Consider the following 20,968-nt stretch of genomic DNA (forward strand, 5'->3'; position numbering starts at 1 on the left):
GCTGTACTCCAGCAAGAAACCGATGAGGAAAACACACTCATATAATACACTACAAAAAGTTACTGTTAAAAAAATATAGCTGAAAGACAGATGATGGAAAATAGGTCTGTGTTTATTTAGATTTGAGCAGCCTTCTTAAAGGAAGGGGGTTTGGGGTCAAGGGTAGGGGTCAGCATTAGGGGTTATGGTCAAGGTAACAATAACATTTTTAAAACAGGCAAATGCTCATATTTTCAGTGTGCAGCCAGAGCTCTGGACTTTATTCCTTTCATGGAACTTAAGTATTATTATTTTTAATCCTTCACATGCATCTTTTTACTCTGTATGAAATGTTCACCGCTGTAAAAATGAAAAGCAGGCAAACTAAATGGACCATCCTGTGATCTCTTATTTTACATGATCCCTGTCATATCCCAACAGACAGAATTAGATTCTCCAAGGTAAAGCTACATATATTTACCTCAAAAAATTAAACAATTACAGTTGCATTGCTATGTTATCGTTTTTAGCAGTTTATTTTCAATTGTATAGATAGACCACTCTTTTTTAAAGGTGACATTTTTTCTAGTTCTTTCATAACTACCTTGACATAGAAACTCTTATTTTCTAAAGTGCAGGTAAAGTACACAGGGATATTGATTTCTTTGCTCTGGCATCCACACTGGGGTCTGTAATGCTCTCAGGATGTCATCATTGCATCACAGTGATTTCTCATAGTTTATTTCTCAGTCTAATGTCCATATGGTTTTCCCCTTAGAATAGTGTTCTATTTATCTTGAACAATGCCTTCTTATTCATTATTTCTCTGCTGGTCAGCGATAAGCAACTCAGTTAGTTATGAGCAAGTTCTTCTGGTTGGCGAGGCTCCCTGCGCTTTGTCAGCATTTGATGGTGCGCTAAAGCCGGTCTATCAGTCTCTCCAGTGTTGGGTCCAGTGTGTTGGGCCTCGGGGGCGGTACGGTCATCTGGTGAAGAGAGTGGCCAGCAGGGGGAGCAGTGCTGCTGTGAGGGGGGCAGACAGGCCTGCTGCTCCTCCACACTCCATGGCATTCTCCTGCAGCAGACGCAGGGGGCATCAGAACACAGAAATACTAGAATTAATACATACACTCTGTATCTATATATCTATATGGTTCAGACAATATACAGATGGTCACATACGTGCTTACTGTCACATTATTACACAACCAAAAAAAGGTGTTCATGTACATTTTCATGTTATCACAGAGCATATACATACTACATACCTCAGGGTGGAAAGGATGACATGATTCTGGCCGCTTCCTGTCCTTCTGAAACTTCAGCCTATCACATTTCAGAGATTCGTTGTGTTCAGAGGGGTTAAGGATGGAAATACTCAGATATGCATTTAACTGACACTGCGCTGACCGCTTCTGCAACATAATTCGAGCATGATGAGAAACACAAACCGTAATGCACGTTTTAAAATGACCTACATGTATGAGAAATGTATTAATACCTCTGACTATGAAGTACCTCAGAAGCGGTTCACATTCTCAGAAAACAAACGTTTGAGTTCACTTACAAAAGCTCACTCAAAAACCCTTCCTAGTAAAAACACACTCAAAACCTTTTTACAAAAAAACACACTCAATATTCCCAAACTTCACAAGGATATACATAATCTCAATGGGGTCCATGGAAACTGGAAGGGCGGAGCTACAGTCACACTTGTTGTCTACGACAACCATGAAGAGGTTACTGCTGGGAATCTGCTGAATAACAAAAGATCTGAGGAGGGAAGGAGGGAGGAAGGGAGAGGGAGACAGAGAGAAAAAACGAGAGAGAGAAGTCGATTCAGTTGATGCTTGTAATATTATCCCACTAACGCATGATCCTGTAAACACTATCAACACACTGGTTAAGTGAGTTTATCAGTGCATAATACCAAGGTAACTGTATTCCCAGTACCTGACACAGCCCTCACAGTCAATATTGCCTGTGGTTTCTTTGATGGTACGCTCAGAGACGAAGGCAGGGTACTCAGTATCACATGGCACCATCATGGTCTTTCCCCTCGAGCTTTGGGCTAGAAATGAGACATGTAAATGTTAACATACTAAAAACACACATGACTCTCTCACACACACACACACACACACACACACACATACACACACACACACACACACACACACACACACACACACACACACACACACACACACACACACACACACACTCATTCATGTATGCGCACACACACGTGAGCACACACACTTCAAGGTATATTTAAGCAATAAGGCCCGAGGGGGTGTGGTATATGGCCAATATACCACGGCTAAGGGCTGTTCTTATGCACGACGCAACACGGAGTGCCTGGATACAGCCCTTAGCCGTGGTATGTTGGCCATATACCACAAACCCCCGAGGTGCCTTATTGCTATTTTATACTGGTTACCAACGTAATTAGAGTAGTAAAAATAAATGTTTTGTCATACCCGTGGTATACAGTCTGATATACCACGGCTGTCAGCCAATCAGCATTCATGGATCGACCACCCAGTTTATAATCATGCACATACTTTTTTTGGGGGGGGTAGATCAGCTTAATATTGCAGATAGATTGTAACTTCCATCAATGTAATTGTCTGCATCACTTCCAATCCCCCATGTTTTTATATATATATATATACAGTGGGGAGAACAAGTATTTGATACACTGCCGATTTTGCAGGTTTTCCTACTTACAAAGCATGTAGAGGTCTGTAATTTTTATCATAGGTACACTTCAACTGTGAGAGACGGAATCTAAAACAAAAATCCAGAAAATCACATTGTATGATTTTTAAGTAATTAATTTGTATTTTATTGCATGACATAAGTATTTGATCACCTACCAACAAGTAAGAATTCCGGCTCTCACAGACCTGTTAGTTTTTCTTTAAGAAGCCCTCCTGTTCTCCACTCATTACCTGTATTAACTGCACCTGTTTGAACTCGTTACCTGTATAAAAGACACCTGTCCACACATTCAATCAAACAGACTCCAACCTCTCCACAATGGCCAAGACCAGAGAGCTGTGTAAGGACATCAGGGATAAAATTGTAGACCTGCACAAGGCTGGGATGGGCTACAGGACAATAGGCAAGCAGCTTGGTGAGAAGGCAACAACTGTTGGCGCAATTATTAAAAAATGGAAGAAGTTCAAGATGACGGTCAATCACCCTCGGTCTGGGGCTCCATGCAAGATCTCACCTCGTGGGGCATCAATGATCATGAGGAAGGTGAGGGATCAGCCCAGAACTACACGGCAGGACCTGGTCAATGACCTGAAGAGAGCTGGGACCACAGTCTCAAAGAAAACCATTAGTAACACACTACGCCGTCATGGATTAAAATCCTGCAGCGCACGCAAGGTCCCCCTGCTCAAGCCAGCGCATGTCCAGGCCCATCTGAAGTTTGCCAATGACCATCTGGATGATCCAGAGGAGGAATGGGAGAAGGTCATGTGGTCTGATGAGACAAAAATATAGCTTTTTGGTCTAAACTCCACTCGCTGTGTTTGGAGGAAGAAGAAGGATGAGTACAACCCCAAGAACACCATCCCAACCGTGAAGCATGGAGGTGGAAACATCATTCTTTGGGGATGCTTTTCTGCAAAGGGGACAGGACGACTGCACTGTATTGAGGGGAGGATGGATGGGGCCATGTATCGCGAGATCTTGGCCAACAACCTCCTTCCCTCAGTAAGAGCATTGAAGATGGGTCGTGGCTGGGTCTTCCAGCATGACAACGACCTGAAACACACAGCCAGGGCAACTAAGGAGTGGCTCCGTAAGAAGCATCTCAAGGTCCTGGAGTGGCCTAGCCAGTCTCCAGACCTGAACCCAATAGAAAATCTTTGGAGGGAGCTGAAAGTCCGTATTGCCCAGCGACAGCCCCGAAACCTGAAGGATCTGGAGAAGGTCTGTATGGAGGAGTGGGCCAAAATCCCTGCTGCAGTAGGAAAACCTGCAAAATCGGCAGGGTATCAAATACTTGTTCTCCCCACTGTATATATATATATATATATACATATATATATATATATACATATATATACACACACACACACACACATACAGTGAGGGAAAAAAGTATTTGATCCCCTGCTGATTTTGTACGTTTGCCCACTGACAAAGAAATTATCAGTCTATAATGTTAATGGTAGGTTTATTTGAACCGTGAGAGACAGAATAACAACAACAAAATCCAGAAAAACGCATGTCAAAAATGTTATAAATTGGTTTACATTTTAATGAGGGAAATATGTTTTTGACCCCTCTGCAAAACATGACTTAGTACTTGGTGGCAAAACCCTTGTTGGCAATCACAGAGGTCAGACGTTTCTTGTAGTTGGCCACCAGGTTTGCACACATCTCAGGAGGGATTTTGTCCCACTCCTCTTTGCAGATCTTCTCCAAGTCATTAAGATTTTGAGGCTGACGTTTGGCAACTCGAACCGTCAGCTCCTTCCACAGATTTTCTATGGGATTGAGGTCTGGAGACGGGCTAGGTCACTCCAGGACCTTAATGTGCTTCTTCTTGAGCCACTCCTTTGTTGCCTTGGCCGTACGTTTTGGGACATTGTCATGCTGGAATACCCATCCACGACCCATTTCCAATGCCCTGGCTGAGGGAAGGAGGTTCTCACCCAAGATTTGACGGTACAAGGCCCCGTCCATCGTCCCTTTGATGCGGTGAAGTTGTCCTGTCCCCTTAGCAGAAAAACACCCCCAAAGCATAATGTTTCTACCTCCATGTTTGACGGTGGGGATGGTGTTCTTGGGGTCATAGGCAGCATTCCTCCTCCTCCAAATACGGCGAGTTGAGTTGATGCCAAAGAGCTCAATTTTGGTCTCATCTGACCACAACACTTTCACCCAGTTCTCCTCTGAATCATTCAGATATTCATTGGCAAACTTCAGACGAGCATGTATATGTGCTTTCTTGAGCAGGGGATTTCAGTCCTTAACGGCATAGTGTGTTACCAATTGTTTTCTTGGTGACTATGGTCCCAGCTGCCTTGAGATCATTGACAAGATCCTCCCGTGTAGTTCTGGGCTGATTCCTCACCGTTCTCATGATCATTGCAACTCCACGAGGTGAGATCTTGCATGGAGCTCCAGGCCAAGGGAGATTGACAGTTATTTTGTGTTTCTTCCATTTGCGAATAATCGCACCAACTGTTGTCACCTTCTCACCAAGCTGCTTGGCGATGGTCTTGTAGCCCATTCCAGCCTTGTGTAGGTCGACAATCTTGTCCCTGACATCCTTGGAGAGCTCTTTGGTCTTGGCCATGGTGGAGAGTTTGGAATCTGATTGATTGATTGCTTCTGTGGACAGGTGTCTTTTATACAGGTAACAAGCTGAGATTAGGAGCACTCCCTTTATACAGTTCGTTACCTGTATAAAACACACCTGGGAGCCAGAAATCTTTCTGAATGAGAGGGGGTCAAATACTTATTTCCCTCATTAAAATGCAAATAAATGTATAACATTTTTGACATGCGTTTTTCTGGATTTTGTTGTTGTTATTCTGTCTCTCACTGTTCAAATAAACCTACCATTAAAATTATAGACTGATAATTTCTTTGTCAGTGGGCAAACTTACAAAATCAGCAGGGGATCAAATACTTTTTTCCCTCACTGTACATACATACATACACATACATATCCTTTAAAAAAAACATATATATATTCCCCTTTATTACTTTCCAACCCCGCCACCCTTTCCCTACTTGGAGTAAACTAGTGAACAACAATGCTTGGCCTCTACATCCAGCTTATACTTACTATCTACATTTTATGGACACAGTCAATTTTACAATAATTACATTTTGTTTGTTCTTTCTCCAGAACTTCTTCTACTCTCAACCTCTCCGATCATTTTCATGATGTCCATCCGGTTTGCTTCTATATGCCATATCTTTCTAACTGTGCTCCTTCACAAAAGCTCCCAACCTACAACCTATACACTTATTATGGACACAGCGTGCCTACATTATTAGTTATCTTGTTATTGTTTGTTGTTAGTTGTTATTAGTCCCATCCTTCAATTCCATTCAACACCTCCCATCTATCTTTTAACACCATCCATATAGGATTTCTATTTGCCATATATATTTCAACTGTACTGTGATGTCTTACAAAAGTTTTGAACCTTTCTATTCTCATTGTTTCTACAGATTGTGAATTGAAAATAAACATTTTTGCTAATAGTATTATTATGTTATTGATCGATTAACTATGACTTTTCAGATCACCCAGTAGTGCTATCTGCAGGGTTAGCGCAAGGTAAATATTGCAATCCTTTAGCCATTCTTGGACATGTGTCCAAAAACAAGCTACAAATGGACAGTTACATAACAAATGATCTAATGATTCTGTCTCTTCGCAGCTAAATCTGCAGAGCTGGGAAGATTGTATCCCCCATATCAATAACATTCTATTGGTAGCAAGAATGTTATATAATAATGTAAACTGAAAGATTCTAAGTTTTGAATCCGGTGTCGTTTTGCGTATCAGTTCATAAACACTATTCCATGGGATCGGTACGTCAAAAATCTCTTCCCAACTATTTTGCAATCATAATGGGACGGCTGTCAATCCTTTGGTCCTTAAATGAAACTGATATACTTTTTTATTTATCACAGTTTTCCTTAACCAATTATGTTCTTTAATGCAAGGCCGACAGACAAGCTCCTTACTTTCTCCCCCTTCCACTTTCCTCTACCATTTTTGCGGTAAGGCTGCAATTATTTGGTTATAATTTTGGGTAGAGCAGACATTTCCATATGTTTTTGTTAGCTGCATGTGTCGACATAACTCCACCATTCCTACCGATGATATCATTTACAAAGATTATACCTTTTTTAAACATTTCGTCAAAAAAAATAGGTTTTTTGTCAATTAGTATATTTGAGTTTAACCACAATATTTGTTGCATTATTTGTTCTGTCGTTTCTGGAGGATTAAATTGAAATTGCAACCAACTTTCTATGGCTTGTTTTAGAAATAGTGATATTTGGGAGATTATTTCCTTTTCAAATAACTGCAAATTAGTTGTTGTAATCTGAATAAAGGGAAAAAGGCCATTCTTGAACATTGGGTGAGACAATCTTACTAATTTGCTAGAGAACCAGTTCGGATTTAAGTATAACTTTTGTATGACTGAAGCTTTTAGTGATAGGTCTAATGCTTTAATATTTAATAATTTCTGTCCTCCGAATTCATATTCATTATATAAATAGGCCTGTTTAATTTTGTCTGGCTTGCCGTTCCAAATAAAATTGAATATTTTTTTTCTCATATAATTTAAAAAACTGTTCGCTAGGCGTAGGCAAGACCATAAGTAAATAGGTAAACTGGGATAATACTAAAGAGTTAATCAGGGTGATTTTTAATCAGGTATTTACCTTTCCATGGTAGCAAGATCTTATCTATTTTTGCTAACTTTCTATTATAATTTATTGAAGTGAGATCATTTATTTCCTTTGGGATATGTATTCCGAGTATATCCACATCACCATCAGACCATTTTATTGGTAAACTACATGGTAATGTAAAAATTGTATTTTTTATTGATCCAATACGTAATATAGTACATTTGTCATAATTTGGTTGTAATCCAGAGAGGTTAGAAAATGTATCTAGATCCTCTATGAGGCTGTGGAGTGATTCTAGTTGTGGATTTAAAAGAAAACATGAATCATCAGCGTACAATGACACCTTTGTTTTTAAGCCCTGGATTTCTAATCCCCTGATATTATTGTTGGATCTGATTTTAATAGGTAACATCTCGATGGCCACAATAAATAGATAGTGGACAACCTTGTTTCACTCCTCTTCACAGTTTAAAACTTTCTGAGAAATAGCCATTATTTACTATTTTACACCTAGGGTTACTATACATGATTTTGACCCATTTTATAAGAGATTCACCAAAATTGAAATGCTCGAGGCATTTATATATAAACCGCAGTCGTACTTTATCAAATGCCTTTTCAAAGTCTGCTATGAATAGCAGGCCTGGTTTCTCAGATTTCCCATAGTGTTCTATTGTTTCCAATACTTGCCTTACATTATCTCCAATGTATCTTCCATGTAAAAAACCTGTCTGATTAGAATGAATAATATCCGACAATACCTTTTTAATTCTATGCGCTATACATTTTGCTAGAATTTTTGCATCACAACACTGAAGTGTAAGGGGCCTCCAATTTTATTAATGGACTGGATCTTTATATTTTCCACTTGTATCCTGTTTCAGTAATAATGAGATCAGACCTTCTTCTTGAGTGTCAGATAATCTACCATTTACATAGGAGTGGTTAAAACATGCTAATAACGGACCTCTTAGTACAGTGGGGAAAAAAAGTATTTAGTCAGCCACCAATTGTGCAAATTCTCCCACTTAAAAAGATGAGAGAGGCCTGTAATTTTCATCATAGGTACACATCAACTATGACAGACAAATTGAGAAAAAAAATTCCAGAAAATCACATTGTAGGATTTTTAATGATTTTATTTGCAAATTATGGTGGAAAATAAGTATTTGGTCACCTACAAACAAACAAGATTTCTGGCTCTCACAGACCTGTAACTTCTTCTTTAAGAGGCTCCTCTGTCCTCCACTCGTTACCTGTATTAATGGCACCTGTTTGAACTTGTTATCAGTATAAAATACACCTGTCCACAACCTCAAACAGTCACACTCCAAACTCCACTATGGCCAAGACCAAAGAGCTGTCAAAGGACACAAGAAACAAAATGGTAGACCTGCACCAGGCTGGGAAGACTGAATATGCAATAGGTAAGCAGCTTGGTTTGAAGAAATCAACTGTGGGAGCAATTATTAGGAAATAGAAGACATACAAGACCACTGATAATCTCCCTCGATCTGGGGCTCCACGCAAGATCTCACCCCGTGGGGTCAAAATGATCACAAGAACGGTGAGCAAAAATCCCAGAACCACACGGGGGGACCTAGTGAATGACCTGCAGAGAGCTGGGACCAAAGTAACAAAGCCTACCATCAGTAACACACTACGCCGCCAGAGAATCAAATCCTGCAGTGGCAGACGTGTCCCCCTGCTTAAGCCAGTACATGTCCAGGCCCGTCTGAAGTTTGCTAGAGTGCATTTGGATGATCCAGAAGAGGATTGGGAGAATGTCATATGGTCAGATGAAACCAAAATAGAACTTTTTGGTAAAAACTCAACTCGTCGTGTTTGGAGGACAAAGAATGCTGAGTTGCATCCAAAGAACACCATACCTACTGTGAAGCATGGGGGTGGAAACATGTTTTTCTGCAAAGGGACCAGGACAACTGATCCGTGTAAAGGAAAGAATGAATGGGGCCATGTATCGTGAGATTTTGAGTGAAAACCTCCTTCCATCAGCAAGGGCATTGAAGATGAAACGTGGCTGGGTCTTTCAGCATGACAATGATCCCAAACACACCGCCCGGGCAACAAAGGAGTGGCTTCGTAAGAAGCATTTCAAGGTCCTGGAGTGGCCTAGCCAGTCTCCAGATCTCAACCCCATAGAAAATCTTTGGAGGGAGTTGAAAGTCCGTGTTTTCCCGGGCTTAAAGTCTTTAATTGCATTCAGAAGTTCCTCCTCTGTAATTTCACCTTCACATTAGTCTTTCTGTATGGATGTTAATTTTATATTATCAATAGAAAAAAGCTCTCTACAATTAGCTTCAGATAGAGGAGATGGAGGCGACTGAAACGAAAACATATGCTTAAAGTACTTTGTTTCCTCCTTCAAAATATAATTTGGTGAATCATGGGTTACTCCGTCAATTCTAACCAGTTTCATTAAATTCTTTTTGGTAGCATTCCTATGTTGAAGATAAAAAAATAATTTGGTTCATTTTTCCCCATATTCCATCCAGTTTGCTTTATTTTTATAATATATTACACTTGATCTTTCTTGAATAAGTTTCTCCATTTCTTTTTGTTTTTCCTCTAATTTATTCTGAGCCTTGAGGTGCCTTATTGCTATTTTATACTGGTTTCCAACGTAATTAGAGCAGTAAACATAAATGTTTTGTCATACACGTGGTATACAGTCTGATATACTACGGCTGTCAGCCAATCAGCATTCATGGTTCGAACCACCCAGTTTATTATCATGCACATACTGACCTTTGACAGAGAGGTCAACATGCCACCAGCTGTACAGGTTGAACTCCAGCAGGAAACTGAAGAGGAAGACACAAACATACACATTCAAAATATACATTTATATAATAAAACATTTATACAGTGGGGAGAACAAGTATTTGATACTCTGCCAATTTTGCAGGTTTTCCTACTTACAAAGCATGTAGAGGTCTGTAATTGTTATCATAGGTACACTTCAACTATGAGAGACGGAATCTAAAACAAAAATCCAGAAAATCACATTGTATGATTTTTAAGTAATTTATTTTTCATTTTATTGCATGACATAAGTATTTGATCACCTACCAACCAGTAAGAATTCCGGCTCTCACAGACCTGTTAGTTTTTCTTTAAGAAGCCCTCCTGTTCTCCACTCATTACCTGTATTAACTGCACCTGTTTGAACTCGTTACCTGTATAAAAGACACCTGTCCACACACTCAATCAAACAGACTCCAACCTCTCCACAATGGCCAAGACCAGAGAGCTGTGTAAGGACATCAGGGATAAAATTGTAGACCTGCACAAGGCTGGGATGGGCTACAGGACAATAGGCAAGCAGCTTGGTGAGAAGGCAACAACTGTTGGCGCAATTATTAGAAAATGGAAGAAGTTCAAGATGACGGTCAATCACCCTCGGTCTGGGGCTCCATGCAAGATCTCACCTCGTGGGGCATCAATGATCATGAGGAAGGTGAGGGATCAGCCCAGAACTACACGGCAGGACCTGGTCAATGACCTGAAGAGAGCTGGGACCACAGTCTCAAAGAAAACCATTAGTAACACACTACGCCGTCATGGATTAAAATCCTGCAGCGCACGCAAGGTCCCCCTGCTCAAGCCAGCGCATGTCCAGGCCCGTCTGAAGTTTGCCAATGACCATCTGGATGATCCAGAGGAGGAATGGGAGAAGGTCATGTGGTCTGATGAGACAAAAATAGAGCTTTTTGGTCTAAACTCCACTCGCCGTGTTTGGAGGAAGAAGAAGGATGAGTACAACCCCAAGAACACCATCCCAACCGTGAAGCATGGAGGTGGAAACATCATTCTTTGGGGATACTTTTCTGCAAAGGGGACAGGACGACTGCACCGTATTGAGGGGAGGATGGATGGGGCCATGTATCGCGAGATCTTGGCCAACAACCTCCTTCCCTCAGTAAGAGCATTGAAGATGGGTCGTGGCTGGGTCTTCCAGCATGACAACGACCCGAAACACACAGCCAGGGCAACTAAGGAGTGGCTCCGTAAGAAGCATCTCAAGGTCCTGGAGTGGCCTAGCCAGTCTCCAGACCTGAACCCAATAGAAAATCTTTGGAGGGAGCTGAAAGTCCGTATTGCCCAGCGACAGCCCCGAAACCTGAAGGATCTGGAGAAGGTCTGTATGGAGGAGTGGGCCAAAATCCCTGCTGCAATGTGTGCACACCTGGTCAAGACCTACAGGAAACGTATGATCTCTGTAATTGCAAACAAAGGTTTCTGTACCAAATATTAAGTTCTGCTTTTCTGATGTATCAAATACTTATGTCATGCAATAAAATACAAATTAATTACTTAAAAATCATACAATGTGATTTTCTGGATTTTTGTTTTAGATTCCGTCTCTCACAGTTGAAGTGTACCTATGATAAAAATTACAGACCTCTACATGCTTTGTAAGTAGGAAAACCTGCAAAATCGGCAGTGTATCAAATACTTGTTCTCCCCACTGTACGTGGTTGATAATCAGTGGAACTTTATCAATCATTTTATTATATCAAGGTGATAGTATTATTCTCACATGACTAGTTCGGTCAGGAGCCATTTCACAATGGAGAAGGGCTGGAAGAGAAGAAATTAAATAATTTGCGTTAAGTGGATTTAACATTGACTGGACGTAAGGCTGGTGAATCATTTAGGGGCGGAACTTACATGTGATAAACAGTGTCCACTATCACTGCTGCCAGCATACTCTCTACAGAGAGCCTGGTAGTCATGCAGATTGATCCTACAGAGAGGAGACAACAGGACATTAGTGTGTGTATGTATGCGCACCAATGTGTGTAGGCCATGGCGGTGTGTCTTCGACTGTGTATGACAGAGTGACATTGTGGGTATGATGATTGTAATATTATTGCTTCTCTAACCTTTTGAAGGAGCCAATGAGGAGCAGCTTGTTCATAACAGCAGCCTCCACCTCGCCAAAGAACTTCCCTGTCTGAGGAAGAAAATATGGTTTATTTAAAGGCAAATACTAGGACCTAGGGGAGCTACAGGACACAGGACAAACATACGTGTCTTATGTATGTAAGTGGTACCTGAGAGTAGTCTTCTGTGACCAGAATAAAGCCGTTGTTGTCTATGAGGTAACACTTGATGTCCTAAGAATAGAGACAATAGGAAGATACAAATCATCAGCACAGGACATAATGTAGCAATTCAATAGTGAGTGGGAACAGAGAAAGGTCAGAGACAGTACAGACAGGAAGTGGGAAAGTTGAGACAGGAAGAGAGAAGCCCAGAAACAGTAAGTTGAATGAGGGGAGTTTCAGACAGGGACTGTTCTGTTCTTACCTCATTATCACAGCTGATGGTGCACTTCCCATCCAGAGCAGCACACTGTATCAAATCAATATGATGAATTATTTAATTCAATAATCAATACATCATGTCTCACAGCACTGGAGTTTGAATGAGTGAATTCAGGTGTGTGTGTGTGTGTGTGTGTGTGTGTGTGTGTGTGTGTGTGTGTGTGTGTGTGTGTGTGTGTGTGTGTGTGTGTGTGTGTGTGTGTGTGTGTGTGTGTGTCTACCTGTCTGCTAGCGGTCCAGAACTTCCTTTGAAAGAAATCCAGCTTCATTTGAATCCCAACGGCTATAGTGGATTTGAGAAAATACAAACAGAACACAGTCAGCACACTGTACATCTAGTAGAGGAAGTAAGCATTTATGTGAATGATGTGTCAATTCTTTGTCTATATATTCTGTCTGTACATTCTGTTTATTGTGGTCAGCACTATTTCACCAGGTCTAATTCCTGTTACATGTAAATGTACTTGGCAAATAAAGGTGATTCTGATTCTGATAAAGGGGTTTCTTCAAATGTCTTCAATGGGCATTTATATTGAAAATATTACAGTTAAAAGTTTATGACAGGAAAACCTTATATTACTCTAAATTAGGGATGAGTGAATTTACATGCAACAATGGGTGACTTCCTGTCATCCAGCAGCTGTATGGCAGTGCTGGCCAAAACCACACTCTTATTCTCATTTCCTGGGGAGAAACAGGAACACAGAAGAGCACAGACATTATCAGACATTTAACATAAAAAAATCCATAAAAATTGACCAAAAATTATTTGTCAGTAGCTAGGTTCCATCCAATTGGCAACAGATTTTTATGCGAATATTCTAAAAAACGCATGAAAACAATATGCACATTTTCCCACCAGAGATGTTTCCATCAAATTGACCTTTCGTGAAAAAATGTTTTATTCATTATACAAAATTATCAATAACTTCCATCCCTACATCAAACATGTCTAACAAAACAGAACACAGGTATAAACAAGAAAATACTAAATACATACAATATATATATATATATATATTTTGTAAGTTGCTCTGGATAAGACCGTCTGCTAAATGATGTAAATGTAAATATATATATACAGTATATATATATACAGTGGGGAAAAAATGTATTTAGTCAGCCACCAATTGTGCAAGTTCTCCCACTTAAAAAGATGAGAGAGGCCTGTAATTTTCATCATAGGTACACGTCAACTATGACAGACAAAATGAGAAAAAAAATTCAAGAAAATCACATTGTAGGATTTTTAATGAATTTATTTGCAAATTATGGTGGAAAATAAGTATTTGGTCAATAACAACAGTTTCTCAATACTTTGTTGTATACCCTTTGTTGGCAATGACACAGGTCAAACGTTTTCTGTAAGTCTTCACAAGGTTTTCACACACTGTTGCTGGTATTTTGGCCCATTCCTCCATGCAGATCTCCTCTAGAGCAGTGATGTTTTGTGGGTGTCGCTGGGCAACACGGACTTTCAACTCCCTCCAAAGATTTTCTATAGGGTAACAAGTTCAAACAGGTGCCATTAATACAGGTAACGAGTGGAGGACAGAGGAGCCTCTTAAAGAAGAAGTTACAGGTCTGTGAGAGCCAGAAATCTTGCTTGTTTGTAGGTGACCAAATACTTATTTTCCACCATAATTTGCAAATAAATTCATAAAAAATCCTACAATGTGATTTTCTGGATTTTTCTTTCTCAATTTGTCTGTCATAGTTGACGTGTACCTATGATGAAAATTACAGGCCTCTCTCATCTTTTTAAGTGGGAGAACTTGCACAATTGGTGGCTGACTAAATACTTTTTCCCCCCACTGTATATATATATATATATATTGTATATAGAAAAATATATATATATATGACAATTCTAGTGCAATTGTATTCACTCAAACAAATCTCATTATAATGATTCAGGAAGATATTATTATTTTTGTTATTATCAAATTGACTCGTTGCAGATAAAAATACCTTTTGCGGTTAAATTTCCATGTACCGAATAAAAAATACAAGTTAAAGGGGTTTCCATCGTCGTTTCAACTCTACGGATGGTTTTCTCACAAAACAAATGTGCCCACTCTGGTATTGGCACGTGCGCTCAGCGCATGTATAACCTACATGGTGAGATTATAGACAAAAATATCAATATTATTTGTATTTGTCAAACGGCAGCTAAGCATCGATGACCATGCATCGATGACCATGTCACCAGAATAAGACCCTCGATATTTATTGGAAATGAGCATCAAGTTCATCACCATGTACTTTCACCACCCTGTGAAGTTCATCATAATTTATTTAATCTGTAGCCTAATAAACTGCATGCTTTCCGGACTAGTTGTAGTGGGAGGACCACACAACATGTAATAGCGTGACTCCAGGTTTTCTTCAATATGATGGTTATTATATCAATATTTTCGCATAAAAGCGTTTCCACCGACATTTCTCATATAATTACTTTGACCAACAAAAATATCCCACCTTGTCTAGCGTATTGGCTCAAGGCTTAAACATCCTTCTTAACCTGTCTCCTCCCCTTTATCTACACTGATTGAAGTGGATGTAACAAGTGACATCAATAAGGGATCATAGCTTTCACCTGGATTCACCTGGTCAGTCTATGTCATGTAAAGAGGAGGTGTTCCTAATGTTTTGTACACTCAGTGTATAGCAACCCTGGAACAAATCACAGAAATATGAGTGATACACCTTATCTAGCCTGAAGATGGCGCCATACACACAGCTTTCAAACAGCAGGCTCTAACACAGCAGCAACCCACTACTCCACTCTGTACGGTTATACAGTAGAATGACATCGGTGGAGCTCAGCCAGGATGTTTGAAATGATTCTGACAGCGAGAGAGTGATCCGTTCTGTGATAAAACAGCTCAGGTAATAGCAGTACAAAGCCCCTTGAGAGGGAGAGAGAGAGAGAGAGAGAGAGAGAGAGAGAGAGAGAGAGAGAGAGAGAGAGAGAGAGAGAGAGAGAGAGAGAGAGAGAGAGAGAGAGAGAGAGAGAGAGAGAGAGAGAGAGAGAGAGAGAGAGAGAGAGAGAGAGAGAGAGAGGAGAGAGAATAGTATTGAACTACAGCCTAGACCCAGGGGATAAAAACAGGTAGAGCAGGTAGACAACAGGGAACAGTATGATCCTGATCTGAATATACCTCTCCTCTCTTCCTTTCAGTGGGGAGAAAGTGGGGCACATTAATTACACACAGCAGTTAGGGATGTGAGCTCTACAGTACACCCTATCAGAGACACAGATACACAGTCTCCATGATAAACCTATCAGAGACACACAGAATCTCCACAGAAATGCATACAACAAGGTAAACTATATTGAACTATTGAGTGGGAGAATGCACTACAGACGGTGTTACATTACAGTGTTGGGAGAGTGAGCTACCGTATATCAGAGACACTGAAGATTGATTACATTTTTTTACATTTTAGTCATTTAGCAGGCGCTCTTATCCAGAGCGACTTACAATTAGTGAGTGCATACATTTTTCATACTGGCCCCCCGTGGGAAACGAACCCACAACCCTTGCGTTGCAAGCGCCATGCTCTACCAACTGAGCTACAGATTTAATGGATTAAAAAGTAAACTTTAAAAAAATTACACAATACACAAAATAGTATTTTAAAGGCAACAACAACCACACAATGGATACACAGGGCAAGCGATGGATGAAGCCGTATAAAAACGTTTGTTGAACTTTGAGGTCGAGTAAAGGTGTATTTAGCTGGTGTGGGATTTCTGGATGTAGTAAAGGTCATTTAGTGTCAGTGTCTCCGTACCTCCAAAGGGGATGGAGTAGACAAAGGTGCCGGGGACCTGCTCTGCTGATCTCTTATACCACAGAGGGAAGTGGTCAGCGTTAAACACCCCCTCCTTATCCTCCGCTGTCAGGAAGTCTCTAATGGCACACAGGAAGACATGAAGGAGTCAGAAGAGAAACTACAAGTCACTGCTGAAACTACAAGTCACTGCTGAAACTAAAAGTCAAACTACCAGAAACTACAAGTCACTGCTGAAACTACAAGTCAAACTACAAGCCACTGCTGAAACTACAAGTCACTACTGAAACTACAAGTCCAACTACCACAAACTTCATGTCACTACTGAAACTACAAGTCAAACAGCCACAAACTACAAGTCATTGATGAAACTACAAGTAACTGCTGAAACCACAAGTCAAACTACCACAAACTACAAGTCACTGCTGAAACTACAAGCCACTGCTGAAACTACAAGCCACTGCTGAAACTACAAGTCAAACTACAAGTCACTGCTGAAACTTCAAGTCAAAGTTACTGCTGCGGTGCTTTGTCTCAGTGATAATTTGACTTATTCATCAGATGCTCAGTATAGTACTCACTGATTGGATAGGTCCTCTGTGACAACAAACAGGTTGGTTCTAGAGAGGCCAGTGCGTGTGCCCAGGTAAGCAATCTCCACACCTTTATCTGAATTCCTGTAGACATGATGGAAGCAAACAAGTGTACAGTAAGAATATAATAAGGGGAGATAATCAGCATAATTGTCATGATATCACAGAGTATAGAGGACTGTATGCTGGCGATGACAGCATAGAGACACTCTGTTACATACCTGTGGTAATACAACAGGGGCAGGGCAGTGACAAAGTTAGTTGAGAAGGAGTTAGTTCAGTTTAGGAGTTAATCAGTTAGACTCACTCTGACTTGTTGAGGGCCAGGCCTGTCCAGTAGGCCTCCAGTGGGGCTGTGACCACAGCATCAAACAAAACCTCCTGGATCAGCTCCCTGTCACCTGCAGCAGAGAGGACTTGTTCAGGTTCACTACAGGAAACTATACAGACAGGACAGAGTCATCACCCTCTATCAATCATGACTAGATAACATTACATTCTATTTTGACTAACCACATCATAATAATTAACTTCCTGTCCTCTGAAGCAGATGGGATATTCAGTCCAGGAAACACACGACCAAGTCCTCTACAGACAGGGTATAGGGTTAGGGTTAAGGCTGAGGGTTAGAGTTATAGTGGTCCTCTGTAGCTCAATTGGTAGAGCATGGCGCTTGTAACGCCAGGGTAGTGGGTTTGATCCCCGGGACCACCCATATGTAAAAATGTATGCGCACATGACTGTAAGTCGCTTTGGATAAAAGTGTCTGCTAAATGGCATATTATAGGGTTGGGTTATACAGTGAGGGAAAAAAGTATTTGATCCCCTGCTGATTTTGTACGTTTGCCCACTGACAAAGAAAGTATCAGTCTATAATTTTAATGGTAGGTTGATTTGAACAGTGAGAGACAGAATAACAACAACAAAATCCAGAAAAACGCATGTCAAAAATGTTAAAAATTGATTTTCATTTCAATGAGGGAAATAAGTATTTGACCCCCTCTCAATCAGAAAGATTTCTGGCTCCCAGGTGTCTTTTATACAGGTAACGAGCTGAGATTAGGAGCACACTCTTAAAGGGAGTGCTCCTAATCTCAGTTTGTTACCTGTATATAAGACACCTGTCCACAGAAGCAATCAATCAATCAGATTCCAAACTCTCCACCAAGGCCAAGACCAAAGAGCTCTCCAAGGATGTCAGGGACAAGATTGTAGACCTACACAAGGCTGGAATGGGCTACAAGACCATCGCCAAGCAGCTTGGTGAGAAGGTGACACCAGTTGGTGTGATTATTCGCAAATGGAAGAAACACAAAAGAACTGTCAATCTCCCTCGGCCTGGGGCTCCATGAAAGATCTCACCTCGTGGAGTTGCAATGATCATGAGAACGGTGAGGAATCAGCCCAGAACTACACGGGAGGATCTTGTCAATGATCTCAAGGCAGCTGGGACCATAGTCACCAAGAAAACAATTGGAAACACACTACGCCGTGAAGGACTGAAATCCTGCAGCGCCCGCAAGGTCCCTCTGCTCAAGAAAGCACATATACATGCCCGTCTGAAGTTTGCCAATGAACATCTGAATGATTCAGAGGAGAACTGGGTGAAAGTGTTGTGGTCAGATGAGACCAAAATGGAGCTCTTTGGCATCAACTCAACTTGCCCTGTTTGGATGAGGAGGAAAGCTGCCTATGACCCCAAGGACACCATCCCCACCGTCAAACATGGAGGTGGAAACATTATGCTTTGGGGGTGTTTTTCTACTAAGGGGACAGGACAACTTCACCGCATCAAAGGGACGATGGACGGGGCCATGTACCGTCAAATCTTGGGTGAGAACCTCCTTCCCTCAGCCAGGGCATTGAAAATGGGTCGTGGATGGGTATTCCAGCATGACAATGACCCAAAACACACAGCCAAGGCAACAAAGGAGTGGCTCAAGAAGAAGCACATTAATGTCCTGGAGTGGCCTAGCCAGTCTCCAGACCTTAATCCCATAGAAAATCTGTGGAGGGAGCTGAAGGTTCGATTTGCCAAACGTCAGCCTCGAAACCTTAATGACTTGGAGAAGATCTGCAAAGAGGAGTGGGACAAAATCCCTCCTGAGATGTGTGCAAACCTGGTGGCCAACTACAAGAAACATCTGACCTCTGTGATTGCCAACAAGGGTTTTGCCACCAACATGCCATCATGTTTTGCAGAGGGGTCAAATACTTATTTCCCTCATTATGTTAAATGCAAATTAATTTATAACATTTTTGACATGCGTTTCTCTGGATTTTTTTGTTGTTATTCTGTCTCTCACGGTTCAAATAAACCTACCATTAAAATTATAGACTGATCATTTCTTTGTCAGTGGGAAAACGTACAAAATCAGCAGGGGATCAAATACTTTTTTCCCTCACTGTATGGTTAGGGTTAAGGCTGAGGGATAGGGTTAAGGCTGAGGCTAGGGTTAAGGTTATAGGGTTAGGGGTATAGGGTTAGGGTTATAGGGTTATAAGGTTAGGGGTATAGGGTTAGGGTTAGGGTGTAGGGTTAGGGTTAAGGTATAGGGTTAGGGTTATAGGGTTAGGGGAATATGGTTATAGGGTTAGGGTTAAGGCTAGGGTTATAGGGTTAGAATTGTGGTTGTCCCACCTAGTTATCTTACGATGTGAATGCACTAACTGTAAGTCGCTCTGGATAAGAGCGTCTGCTAAATGACTAAAATGTAAATGTAAATGTGGGGTTATAGGGTTAAGGCTGAGGCTTGGGTTAAGGTTATAGGGTTATAGTTAGTAGGCCCATAGATCCAAGTGAGGTGTGACTCACATTTGATGAGTGGTTTGCGTCCGGTCAGGTAGAGTTTAATAGCCTGGATCTGGGAGAGAGAACGGTGCTCATGGTGCTCGTCTGTGTTGCAGTACGTCCTGTCAAATGAATAGGTAGAAACACACCCCAAAAAGATGGTGAGGTGCTGACCCCGACAGAACGAAAACACTGTCTAAATACTCCCAACCATTTAATGAAAATAACCAACGTTTCGGCCATAACATAACATAACAGACACACATACTGTTATGCCACATGGCTACTGAGACTTACAGGGAGCAGTAACCTAAAGTGGGTATCATAAGTATTCACCCCCCTTAGATTATTTCACATTTTGTTACATTACAAAGTGGGATTGAAATATACAGTACCAGTCAAGAGTTTGGACACATCTACTTATTCAAGGGTTTTCTTTATTTTTACTATTTTCAACATTGTAGAATAATAGTGAAGACATCAAAACTATAAAATAATGCATATGGAATCATGTAGTAAGCAAAAAAGTGTTAAACAAATCAAAATATATTTTATATTTGAGATTCTTCAAAGTAGCCACCTTTGCCTTGATGACAGCTTTGCACACTCTTGGCATTCTCTCAACCAGCTTCACCTGGAATGCTTTTCCAACAGTCTTGAAGAAGTTCCCACATATGCTGAGCACTTGTTGGCTGCTTGTCCTTCAATCTGCGGTCCGACTCATCCCAAACCATCTCAATTGGATGGAGGTCGGGGGATTGTGGAGGCCAGGTCATCTGATGCAGCACTCCATCGCTCTCCTTCTTGGTAAAATAGCCCTTACACAGCCTGGAGGTGTGTTGGGTCATTGTCCTGTTGAAAAAGAAGTGATTGTCCCACTAAGCCCAAACCAGATGGGATGGCGTATCACTGCAGAATGCTGTGGTAGCCATGCTGGTTAAGCGTGCCTTTAATTCTACATAAATCACAGACAGTGTCACCAGCAAAGCACCCCCACAACATAACACTTCCCCCTCCATGCTTTACGGTGGGAAATA

At 41.0% G+C, this 20,968-nt stretch overlaps 1 protein-coding gene across 1 annotated transcript in view; it reads right to left on the reverse strand.

Moving 5' to 3' along the window:
• Nucleotides 1-961: 961 nt before the first annotated feature.
• LOC311134065 (voltage-dependent calcium channel subunit alpha-2/delta-3-like) overlaps nucleotides 962-20,968 on the reverse strand; it is a gene marked incomplete at both ends in the record, with an annotated part of 85,383 nt that continues 65,376 nt past the window's right edge. Inside the window, 16 exons of the mRNA XM_084167661.1 lie at nucleotides 962-1,054; nucleotides 1,248-1,328; nucleotides 1,638-1,752; nucleotides 1,933-2,050; nucleotides 10,162-10,217; nucleotides 11,957-11,997; nucleotides 12,088-12,163; nucleotides 12,303-12,373; nucleotides 12,474-12,536; nucleotides 12,730-12,774; nucleotides 12,968-13,029; nucleotides 13,353-13,430; nucleotides 16,548-16,666; nucleotides 17,129-17,224; nucleotides 17,448-17,541; nucleotides 19,956-20,053. Coding sequence (XP_084023787.1) covers nucleotides 962-1,054; nucleotides 1,248-1,328; nucleotides 1,638-1,752; nucleotides 1,933-2,050; nucleotides 10,162-10,217; nucleotides 11,957-11,997; nucleotides 12,088-12,163; nucleotides 12,303-12,373; nucleotides 12,474-12,536; nucleotides 12,730-12,774; nucleotides 12,968-13,029; nucleotides 13,353-13,430; nucleotides 16,548-16,666; nucleotides 17,129-17,224; nucleotides 17,448-17,541; nucleotides 19,956-20,053 — 1,306 coding nt within the window. The remainder of the gene's footprint in view (nucleotides 1,055-1,247; nucleotides 1,329-1,637; nucleotides 1,753-1,932; nucleotides 2,051-10,161; nucleotides 10,218-11,956; nucleotides 11,998-12,087; nucleotides 12,164-12,302; nucleotides 12,374-12,473; nucleotides 12,537-12,729; nucleotides 12,775-12,967; nucleotides 13,030-13,352; nucleotides 13,431-16,547; nucleotides 16,667-17,128; nucleotides 17,225-17,447; nucleotides 17,542-19,955; nucleotides 20,054-20,968) is intronic.

Source organism: Coregonus lavaretus, assembly GCF_964263955.1.
Source record: "Coregonus lavaretus genome assembly, chromosome: 8".
NCBI classification, from domain to species: domain Eukaryota; kingdom Metazoa; phylum Chordata; class Actinopteri; order Salmoniformes; family Salmonidae; genus Coregonus; species Coregonus lavaretus.